The sequence below is a fragment of the Alosa alosa genome, chromosome 21, assembly GCF_017589495.1.
Source record: "Alosa alosa isolate M-15738 ecotype Scorff River chromosome 21, AALO_Geno_1.1, whole genome shotgun sequence".
Taxonomy (NCBI): Eukaryota; Metazoa; Chordata; class Actinopteri; order Clupeiformes; family Clupeidae; genus Alosa; species Alosa alosa.
The window spans coordinates 27907859-27920358 of NC_063209.1; the positions used below are offsets into that span (position 1 = coordinate 27907859).

A 12500-nucleotide genomic window follows, 5' to 3' on the forward strand; every position below is an offset into this window, starting at 1 on the left:
ATACGTTCCCACACACACAGAAATCAGGTCATCAATCTCTTTGTTTTTAACGACAGTTTAATATACTCCACTCAGCATGAGAATGTGTGTGTGACCGGTTGTATAAGGGGGGCTGTTTTTCAGCCTTTTGTTGTGCAGAGGTGTGTGTGTGTGTGTGTGTGTGAGAGGCAAAAAGTAGAGACACAGAGAGAAGTGTGTTTTGTCTACTTTCACAACTTTATCAGTCCCAGTCGAAACTCTGTCGCACACACACACACTTCCTCTCCCTCTTCCTCTCTGCCAGAATGTCTCTCGCTCCCTCTGTATGTGTGTGTGTCTATAGAAATTGACAGTACTGGTTTGTCTTTTGGTTTATGTGGGTGGGGTTACTGTGTAGGTTGTGAATGGACACACACACACACACACACAGACACACACACACACAGTGCCAGAATACCAGAGCTGCTCTTCAGAAGGGTTCTGAGTGTTTATCATGGGTTGGACATTAACTCCAACTGCCCCACCTTACAAAGACCCACTAATGATGCAGAGGATGTGTGTGTGTGTGTGTGTGTGTGTGTATGTGGAAACACACACACTCCTGCTGAGTCAGATGAGGGGCTCAGCACAGACACAAAAGAGTTAACTATATTCCTGCTGCAATTACCACAACAATGAAGGTGCCCATATAATCCCAAACCCAAAGCACTCATTTACACACTCACACAGATCTCCGACACACACACACACAGATCTCCGAACCCTGAATGTATTGACACATTAACATAATAGTGCACAGACTAGATAAAGTAATGTCAGGTGATTATGTGTGTAGACCCAGTACAATGTACACACCCACGTGAATAAACACTCTTAATACGCACACATGTACACTACACACACATTCTCAAAACTCCCAACCCTGAAATGTATAACTGTGATGCACAGACCTGATATATACAAGGGTACGTATGGACACACACACACACACAAGGGTGTCGTCTATAAGCTGTGGAAGTTTCGGCTGAGGTGGCCCATGATAAAGAGCTCCTCAGGGTTCAGAATGTGAGATAAGGCATGAACATGATGCAGCACCTCCCAACCTCACAGCTCCTCCTCCTCCCCTCAAAAAGCATCGGAATGCCTCATCTCTCTCTCTCCTCCTCAAAAAGCATCTGAATGCCTCTCTCTCTCTCTCTCTCTCTCTCAGGCCGAGTGGGTTCCAGCTCCAGGTCTGCTAGTGGCTCTCACTGCAGCTAAGTGGGTCGACAGGAAAAGTAAAAAGTGTTTGTTCCTGTGCACTAGTACTCCTGGCGATGGCCTTGAAGGGTTACAATGTATCTCTGTATGTGTGTGTGTATTCTGTGTGCAGCGCTAGCACAAAGGGAGTCACACACACACTTCCTGAAGTGTATGAGGCCCTCTGGTTAAACTGTGTCCTTGGGTGGGATTGATAAGTGAATGTGTGTATGTGTGTGCGTGCGTGCGTGAGTGCGTGCGTGCGTGCAAGGTCTCAGCACTCCTGCCCTCCACCCATTAGTAGACAGCTATGCCTGTCCCTCCTCTGTACCTGGTGTTGCATGGTAACGGTCAGAGTATACACACACACACACACACACACACACACACACACACACACACACACACACACACACACACACACACACACAGGATGTATTACGAAGAGCTTCAGGATATTAGTAATAACACACACAAACACAAACACTCAAAGACAGGTCACCTTAGGTAATGGTCAAGGTGTGTGTGTGTGTGTGTGTGTGTGTTCTAGGGTAGAAATGAAAAAGTGATGCTTGACTGACTTTGGCCTCTCTCCAGTGTCCATGTGACAGACACCTTGCCCCCCCAACGCCATCTCCTCCCACTCTCTCTCCCACTCTCTCTCTTTCTCTCTATCCGTCTCTTTCTCTCTATCCCTCTGTTTATCTCCCTCCCTCCTTTTTGTCTTTTCCTCCCCTTCCCTTCTCTAAACCGGACACCTGGTGAATGAACATGGTGTGTGTGTGTGTGTGTGTGTGTGTGTGGACACGTGTCTGGCCCCAGTGGGCATCCCTAAGCTGCTAGGCACTACTGGTTGGCACGTTACCCTGGCAACAATACCAGGCCTCAGCACCCATCACACCATAACACACACACACACACACACACACACACACACACACACACACACACACACACACACACACACACACACACACCACATTCACAAAAACACACACACACACAGACATTCACAAAAACACACACACCCTGCACACAATGACATGATTCTAGAAGACACACACACACACACCTACAGTACACACATATGTCTACAGGCTGTAGCATAAGCATAGTATGTACAAACGTGAGTGTGATGGAGCGTTTGACAACATCATATAACATCAGAGTCTTCAAAAACAGTAGTCTCATTTACAAAATATTGCAACAAAGACAATAATGAAGAGTTATAGACTGTGTGTGTATTATGGTAGTTGTGTAATGGTGTGTGTGTGTGTGTGTGTATTATGGTAGTTGTGTTATGGTGTGTGTGTGTGTGTGGATAAGTTTCTGCTAGACTCCAGAGTGTTGCTGTGGGAGAGACACAGCCGTGATGGGAGCCAGACGAGGAGAAGTTTAGCCCCTAAACTCATCCCACTGGCTGCCTGCCATGCACTCTCTCCATCTCTCTCTCCATCTCTCTCCATCTCTCTCTCCATCTCTCTCTCCATCTCTCTCTCCATCTCTCTCTCCATGCACTCTCTCCAAGCATCTCTCTCTCTTTCTCCATATTTCTCCCTTTTCTACTCTCAGCTCCTTCTTTCCCTCCCTTTCTCAATCCCGCTTTTATATTAAACCCCAGTCTCTCTCTCTTTTTTCTCTCTCTATCCCTTTCTCTCTAGCCCTCTTCCTCTCTGTCTGTCATTCCATCCTCCACACCCCTTCTCTCTCTGTGTGTGTGTGTGTGTGTTGAAAGAGTTCCTTTAATTCAGTGGCTCTAAGGCTTGGCTCACATCTCAGTATTATCTTCAGCTGAGGAAACACACCACCTCCTGTGGAACCCTACACACACACACACACACACACACACACACACACACACACACACACACACACGTCCTTTGGGACACCCCCCACCCACGCACAGTCTAAAACAAAGTGATGTACCCACGTACACACCCAAAACATAAAACACACACACACACACACACCACATTCAGTGCAACAACAACCTAAGCCCTGCCCAGTGTGAGAGCCCAGCTGTGTGTGTGTGTGTGTGTGTGTGTGTGTGTGTGTGTGTGTGTTCTAAGCGAAACAGATAGAGGTAATGTTAATGGGAAGTGGGATGAGAATAGGTCACTTTAGCCCCTCCCTCCCAGTGGGATTCCAGATTCTCTACACTCAGGGGTCCCCTAACACACACACACACACACACACAGGGGTTGTCTGAGAACGTAACCCAATCCAACACTGCATAGCATGAATTCCAACCCCAGGAGGTGGTGTGGGGGTTGGGGGCATCTGTGTGTGTGTGTGTGTGTGTAGAGAACCCACCGATGCACACCCCAAACTTAAGTGTGCCATCACAATCCCCTCCTTATCTGCAGGCATGTCTGGCATTCGTGAGGTTCGAGTCAGGGGCAGCGCGCACATACACACACACACACAGTTCTGCTCAAAAACAGATGTGGAGAAAGTTTGCAGACTTCAGCACTTTTACAGGCTGATGGGTCATCTATGTGGGAGTAGATCTGTCTTCAGTATGGAGCATATCACAACACACACACACACACACACACAATCATCTTCATTTCTCCACACCTCCCTCCAATGGCCCCCTCAGCATACTGACCCACTTAATCATGTATATGCCACACACACAGACACACACACACACACACACACACACACACACACACACACACACACACACACACACACACACACACACACACACACACACACACACACACACACACACTCTTTCTCTCCCAAACATGCTTTCATGCACTCCCTTTCATCGACTTCCCCCAACCCACTGTCCTTCATTCAGATACACACTCACCAACACGCAAATGCACACAGATTTTCTCATGAACATGCTCTCACACACACACACACACACACACACACACCTCAGTATAGAGCGGTGTATTTGAGACTCATTAGTATTGAGGAGCCCCAGGTCATTAGGTACACAGGGGACTAAATGAGAGGCTCGCTGCTCTAGTTTACAGAGGCCACACTGGGACAACGCACAGACACTCTCTACACACAGAAATACATTATATTCCATAGCATTATATATAATGTATAAATGGCGTTCAGATTAACACCTGCGGGGTGCCACTTCACAAACAAAAACAGATACCGTCCTGCCAGGTGTCTGTCTGTCTATTGTCATGTATCTCTTCTGACCTCACACACACACACACACACAACCAACGTTCTGTTATTCTTCCTGTCTGTGTAGAAGCTCACACACACAACCCGGAAACACACACACACACACACACACACACACACACACACACACACACACACCAAATAACTGACATCCTCTTCAACTGTAGCTGTCAGGTCCTGGATATTTTTCTCCAACGGTCAATGCTTTAACAAACATACCGAGGCATTATGGGTAATTTGTCTTCCTACAGGTCTATTAATCTACAAAAAAGCACACACACACAGAGTCAGTGTGCAGGGACAGACAATGACATGGAGCAGACATGTGACAGTAGCTTAGTGTGGTGGGGACGCTGTGCGGAGCCGGTGTGGACAATGGAGCGGCCCAGGGGGCAGGCAGTGTGTGTGTGGCTGGGGAAGGGCCCAGGGCCCAGGGGGCAGGCAGTGTGTGTGTGGCTGGGGAAGTGAGCTCAGCGCTGGGGCCAGACGCGGAGGAAAGCCCCTCATCTGGAGCGGGGGACGGGGGGAGGCGTCCTGGCAGCCCAAACAGGACGCAGGCTACGGGCATGTGGGAGCGTTGGGAGAGAGGGCCGCCATCACACCACTCCACTCCTCTCGCCTCACACAACCCTGAAGAACACTGGAGCCCCCACCCCTCTCTCTCTCTCTCTCTTTCACTCTCCCTCACTCTCTCTCTCACTCCCTCCCTCCCCCCTCTCCCTCATTTCTCTCTCTCTTTCTCTCTCTCTTAGGTGATCTCTCCTTCCTCTGCCTCTCTTGATCCCCTTCCCTCTCTTTTTCTCTCTTTCTGTCTCTAACTCTATATCCCCCTCTCTCTCTATCTCTTCCTCATTCTCACAATGAGCTTAAGCGGTCATAAAGTGTATCCAAAACTAATCATGATAAAACCCAAGCAAACCAACACATCTCACAGTGTGAGGAAACAGAAATGATGAAATTGACAACAAATGAAGTTTATTTCAGTCAGGCCTGAAATAAACACCCCTCCCCCTCTCTCTCCTGCCCTGCCACAGCATCTGTTCACTTTTACATCCTGCTGCGTTTTTAGCTTCTGATCTATTTCATTCCCCATTTCACAACCCTATTTCACCAAGAGTCAAACAAACACATGGCGATAATGTCTCCGTGGCAACTTTGCAAAAACAACGATAGGACTCTGGTCAAACATCATTTATCAAAGCTATGATCCAAACACAGCAAACCTCCTCTCTTCCTCTCCAACATATTCTCTCTCCATCCCTCCCTTTCAAAACATATTTCTCCCTCTATCCCCATATCATGAATTCCTGACAGAAACTGCACTGCTTCCCTAACTCCCCCCTCTCTTTCTCAACACTGCTGGTATGTAAGAATTCCTTTCTTGATAGATTTCTGCAGTATTTGCATTGCCTCTGTCTCACCTTCCTTCTCTCTCTCTCTTGCTCATGCTCTCCCCCAAACCCCCTTCTCACACACACACACACACACACACACACACACACACACACACACACAACACACACACACACACACACACACACACACACACACACACACACACACACACAAACACCCACCCACACACACACACACACAAACACACACACACACCCACACACACACACACACACTTCCCTCTCCTCCCCGTCTCATAGTTTCATTCCCAGTAAGCCATCTTGCTGTTAGTATGGCTCTGGTGTATTTGCGTTGAGTTGCTGCATTTGCTCCAGTCTCAGAGACACTTCCTGGATGCTCAGTAGCCTCAGGGCTCTTCTCCTCAAACTGACCCCGCAGCGCCATCTTGGCTCTGACCCCGCACCGCCATCTTGGCTCTGACCCCGCACCGCCATCTTGGCTCTGACCCCGCATCGCCATCTTGGCTCTACGCTTTCTATGTCCACCACGGCATCTGAGGTAAACTGACACCCTAAGGCCCTCTTTCCCATGAAGAGTGGTGACAGAGCTGTTAACAGCCGCCACTCAGACACGGCTCAGTGTGTTGTGGTTTGAGAAAAGAACAGCGCTTACCTGCTCAGACACGGCTCAGTGTGTTGTGGTTTGAGAAGAGAACAGCGCTTAACTGGTCAGACACGGCTCAGTGTGTTGTGGTTTGAGAAGAGAACAGCGCTTAACTGGTCAGACAGGCCCAGTGTGTTGTGGTTTGAGAAGAGAACAGCGCTTAACTGGTCAGACAGGCCCAGTGGCCAGGGGTGTCCACTGGCGGAAGGCCGAGAGCTCATGCTAAACCAAATGTGGTGGATTTCAATACTTAAATACTTAAAATACTCTTTGTAAGCTGTTAAAATATTTGAAATGTGTCTCTTTCTCTATCATGTGCTTGGAATGTTCCGGAACATGGAACATCCAGTTCAGAGAGGCCCCTGAAGGGTTCTTATCGAGAGCAAAAGAGAGAGAGAGAAAAGAGCGAGAGCAGCAGATAGAGGAAGAGAGAAAGAGAAAGACAGAGAAGATAGATAGATAGAGAGAGAGACAGAGATAGATAGAGATAGATAGATAGATACATACATAGATAGAGAGAGAGATAAAGAGATAAGATACATAGATAGATAGAGAGAGACAGATAGATAGAGAGAGATAGATAGAGAGATAGATAGAGATAGATAGATAGATAGAGATAGAGAAATAGATACATAGATAGATAGATGGAGAGATATAGATAGATAGATACATACATAGATAGAGATAGATAGATAGATAGATAGATAGAGAGATACATAAAGAGAAGGACAGAGAAGAGAGAGAGCTGCAGAAGGAGGGCAAGAGAGAGCAACAGATAAAGAGAAGGAGACAGAGGGAGATAAATAGAGAGAGAGCAGCAGAAGGAGCAGAAGCAAAGAGAGAGAGAGAGAGAGAGAGAGAAAGAGAGAGAGAGAGAGAGAGAGAGAGAGAGAGAGAGAGAGAGAGAACATTCCAGATTGACTGTGACCATATTTCCAAACTGGAGACTCGCACGCTAGTGACACACAGAGCCAGAAGAGCAACGAGTCTCAAACAGTCTCTTGCTCTCTGCTCTCCTCCATTCAATTCCCCTCTCTCTCTCTCTCTCTCTCTTTTATTCTCTCTGCTCTTTCACTCTTTCCCTATTCATTTCCTTCTCTCTTTATCTCCGTTTTCTTTCTCTCTCTTCTGCTTTGTCTCTCTATCGTTCTGCTTATCTCTGCAGCTCTTTGTCCAGATTGCTTTGTCTTCCTTTATCAGTGTCCTGTGTCCATCTCGCAAGCGTCCCCCCACACAATAGTCTCTCCATTTTTGTGCTGGTCTGGGAGAGTGAGAGTGTGTGTGTGTGTAACTGAGTGTGTGTGTGTGTGTGTGTGTGTGTGTGTGTGTGTGTGTGTGTGTGTAACTGAGTGTGTGTGTGTGTGTAACTGAGTGTGTGTGTGTGTGTGTGTGTGTGTGTGTGTGTGTGTGTGTGTGTAACTGTGTGTGTGTGTAACTGAGTGTATGTGTGTGTGTGTGTGTGTGTGTGTGTGTGTGTGTGTAACAGAGCGACTCCATTCCCACACAGAGGAGGGAAATCCTGCCTACACACAGCATATACTGGTTCATACGGCCACTTCATGCATCAACTGATATTCTCACACACGCACGCGCACACACTTGAGCCAACCATAAGAACAGTGATCTGCGCATGAATTCAGCAATTCAGTTCCATGCAGACAGGCCGGCAGAGTGTCTGATTACACTGAGATATAATGTCATTAGTCTAATGGCCTTGCTGTTTATTCTCCTCTCACGAGCAGCTGATAACGCCTCACGCCGTGCAAACGAGCGCCAGCAGAGCAAACACAGGTGAGACACGGGAGCAGGGCTGCCCACTGACACAGGTGTGCAAGGACAGGTGGAGACGTAGGAAAGGTCATGCATAGTGAATGTGTCCATGCACAGTTTGTGGTGTTTATGATGATGGTGTGTAGCTCATGAATGAGATTTATTAAGATGTTGATAAGGGAAATAATTGCACATACACGTGTGACTGAATGTGGTGAATTGGTGGACATTTTTGTTGTGAAAAATGTTTGTGTTTTGACATTTGTAACCACTTAATAACACTTACATGTGCTTAATAACAAGTGCTTTGTGACATGCACTAGCATTTATGACATTTATAAGCACTTAATAACACATGTCAGCCCTTTATAACAAGTGTGTATCTGCTAATCTGTTTCTCCTCATCCACGTTTATAACAGGTGTGTCCATGTTTATATAACAATTGGGTTCTATGGAACTATTTATTTGTTTCTGATTGGCCGAGAGACGTTCCATGAGTTGGAATATCCCTGGACATTTCAACTCAGACTTTGCACAGCTAATAATAAATCACTCCGCTATACAATGCGAAGATTTGACACAATGTTCTCATCCCAGCTCTCCACTATTTCAAGCAATGGGTTACTCCTTAGCAAACCAAAACGAAACAATGCTTCACCACATCTGTGGATTAAGCCACACAGTCAACTTAATGGAAGTAAGATAAACGAGAATGCTAATTGTTCTCAGCATTGCCAGCATTGTGTATAATATGATTGTCACTTGGAGGAGACGTGTAGATAACGTTAGCATAGTTAGCTAACCGCTGCTAACGTGCTAGCATCGTCACGTCAGGCTGTGCACAGTAGTGTAACATTTATTCACCATAAATTCATAAAGTTGAGTGGTTCTGCAATGTAGGCTGTTTCCGTTTTTTTGCAGTACCATGTCCCTTACATGACATGGCCCAGTGTCCTTGTAACATGCATGTAGCAAACCTAGATATGAATGTGATTTCAGCCCGACTTTCAAATTTTCTTTCAAGAAGACACATAAACCACAAAGACCAGTAACGAGGGATCTGGAATGTTGGTTACCTAGCAACCAAGACGCTGTCTATTGAAAAGGGAACTATTTTTTGATGCGTAAGAACGATGTCGAAATTAACATTTTTAAACAATAATGGGGTGTTTTCAGATTATTTAGTTTGTGGTAGAATTGTTGTATAAAAGCAATATAGCACTTGTGATCGTGGGATTGGTCATGGATATTCCCACGGCTGTTGTTGCCTGCACCGGAGGCCGAGTGGCGCAGGCCGAACAACACCCGTGGGAATATCCATGACCAACCCCACTCTCATTCGTGCTATATTGCTTAATTATAAGCTCTTAATAAGCACATATCAGCCTTTGTTGATGTTTGTTGTCCTAGTATGGTTGTTATAGTTACCATTCATAAGCATTGATATGGAATGGTGATTAAACGTTTATTTACCAGATCTACTTCATAGGTGTCCCGTTATTCAGAATTAATAGCCGGGTGATAAATGCACATATCAACCCTTTACAACAGGTGTGTCTCTCAGCTGACCTGTTTGGCCTCGTCCATGTTGGTCTGCAGCTTGCGGATCTCCTTTTCGTACTGCTCTCGAAGCTTGTCCACTTCCTGGTCGTGCGTAGACACCTCGTCCTTGAGCGCCCCCTTCAGAGCGGTCAGCTCACGCTCGCGTCTCCTCAGCACCTCTTCCTGCTCCTCCTTAGCCAACACCACCTCCTGCAGGTCCAGCTTCAGCTGCACCAGGTCCTGCACACAGCCAATGGGAGAGGAGAGTTGACACTCATGGCCAATAGGAAGAGAGGGGTGTGACTTCAACTTCACTGCACACAGCCAATGGGAGAGGACAGTTGACACTCATGGCCAATAGTAATAGAGGGGTGTGACTTCAACTTCACTGCACAAAGCCAATGGGAGAGGGGAATCAACACTCATGACCAATAGAGGTGTGATTTTAGCTACAATGGACACAGCCAATGGGCGGGGATAATTACCATTCATGGCCAATGAGAGGAAAGGGGTGTGGTTTAAAGAGTGTCTACTCCTAGACTTGCAGCCAATAGGATAAACCATACCATGCTCAAAGTCAAAAGAACAGGAGGCACTGGACAGGCTCATAAAGTAAGGGTGGTGTGTGTGAGGAGTGCGTATATGTAAGAGCAGTGCGTGTGTGTGTGTTTGTGTGTGTGTGTGTGTGTGTACCTCCAGTATGGCCTGATGTAAGGGTGGTGTAAGGGTGGTGTGTGTGAGGAGTGCGTATATGTAAGAGCAGTGTGTGTGTGTGTGTGTGTGTGTGTGTGTACCTCCAGTATGGCCTGATGTAAGGGTGGTGTAAGGGTGGTGTGTGTGAGGAGTGCGTTTATGTAAGAGCAGTGTGTGTGTGTGTGTGTGTGTGTGTGTGTGTGTGTGTACCTCCAGTATGGCCTCCTTGTCGGCCCCATCTGCGGCGGCTCTCTTAGCGCCGTCCAGCTCGTCGTGCATCTCAGACAGCTGGTCCTGCAGGTCCCTGATCTCCGTCTGGTACTGCTCACGCTCCATCTTCACCTGGAACAGCCTAGGACACACACGCAAACACACACACACACACACACACACACATTTAGAAGTTATTGCACATGTAAATGCAACATTTTACACATGCTGTGCAGTAATCGTATCGTGCGTGCGTGTGTGTGTGTGCGTGTGTATGTGTGTGTGTATGTGTGTGTGTGCGTGTGTATGTGTGTGTGTGTGTGTGTGTGTGTGTATGTCCTTAACTCACTCCTCCAGTGTTGTGCGCAGGTCGGTCTCTGTCTTGGCCAGTTTCTCCCGGAGCTGAGTGCTCTCCTGTAGGCTCTTGTCCAGCTGCTGCTGCAGGCCCTTCATGCCCTCGCCAGCCTCTCTCTGGACCGCCAGCAGAGACTTCTGCTTCTGGAGAGGCACACAAAAAATATGTAATGCACTACTGCGTAAACACACGTAAATACACGCACACACGCATGCACTCACACACACATACTGTACATATGCAAATACACTAGTCATTTAATAGATACTTTACTTAAAAGCCTGATTTTTTTTTTAATGATATAAAAGTCTTCCTTTAAAATGAATTGACCAATTCAGGAAAATGAGGAATTAGAATATGGATGGGGAGTTCAACAAAGGAGGATTTGTGTCCATAAGCCAATCCATGAGGGACCAGTCACCGTTTCTTCTCCCTTCACAACAGACTTAACTCTGACGCTCTCAGACGCTAAAGCTGAGCAACAGGTTCAAACGCTAACCCCTGTGCTAGCCGCATAAACGACTCCTGAGGGTGTGTGTGTATGTATGTTGTTATTTCCCTCGAAAGGCTTTATGTTTCCCCCCTAAGTCACTAATGGGGCTTATGTCATTACTCCTCTTAAGGGGAAGCAGCCAGCAGCTAGTCAGGCATGACGCTAACACTAACACTGACGCTAATGCTAGCTCGTAAACAGACAAAGGGGAGAGGCCCAGGGCTGCAGTGCAATTAGCATCAGAACAGCACAGTGGAGCCAAGAGGCAGGGCCCACTCACTGGGTTAGATGATCATCAACACCCTGCCGTAATAACCAAGCTAAGCAATAGCTTTGCTTAGCATTCAGGGGTCGCAGTCGACGCAGCGGTTTAGTAGCAGAAAATAGCATCCATCAGGCAAGTGTTATTTAAATAAACTCCTGGTGTACTTACAAACTTTTCAATGCCTTGTTTTATGAGTACAGAACATACTGTAGAAGTTTCGTACCATTCAGGGCATTATTAGTGGGGTCATTTACGAGATACTAAGTTGGTTCCATAAGCGCCTGCAGAAAGTCATTCGTTTCTGACAGCGCTACTCGACCAGGGTTGGACCAAGGGAAAACACGTTCTGGGAGGGTGTTTGGCTCGGGGTCATGGTGCAAAGGACCCTAGGGTGAAATTACTCCGAACCATCGCTTTAAGTGCATTCCTGTGCCGTGCTGAGAGTGAGTTTAGATAAAAGAGGCGGCCATATTCTAAAAGCCATGGTATGAAATCGTTCCAGGAATGCTGGAACAGCTCTCAATTGTACTGCAGGAGAGGGTGCTGGCCCAACTTCCGACGAGGTCCAACATCAACACTTTTTTTGAACAGTGTTTTAATGTGTTTTTTTTTTTTTTTTTTGGGGGGGGGGCTGTTGGGTGGTGTATTAAATGGATTGTTTATTTCTGAACCAGATATCTAATGTGATTTAGTGTTTGGGAAAAGTTCAAATAAAGTTTACTCTGAAATGTCTTGTGTTCTTGCCTGTACCATTAGGCCTATGTGTGTT

General features: G+C 46.8%; 1 protein-coding gene across 1 annotated transcript in view; it reads right to left on the reverse strand.

Moving 5' to 3' along the window:
• The window catches only part of cgnl1 (cingulin-like 1), a 47961-nt gene that overhangs the window by 18100 nt on the left and 17361 nt on the right, over nucleotides 1-12500 (reverse strand). Inside the window, 3 exon segments of the mRNA XM_048231570.1 lie at nucleotides 9743-9955; nucleotides 10619-10760; nucleotides 10968-11116. Coding sequence (XP_048087527.1) covers nucleotides 9743-9955; nucleotides 10619-10760; nucleotides 10968-11116 — 504 coding nt within the window.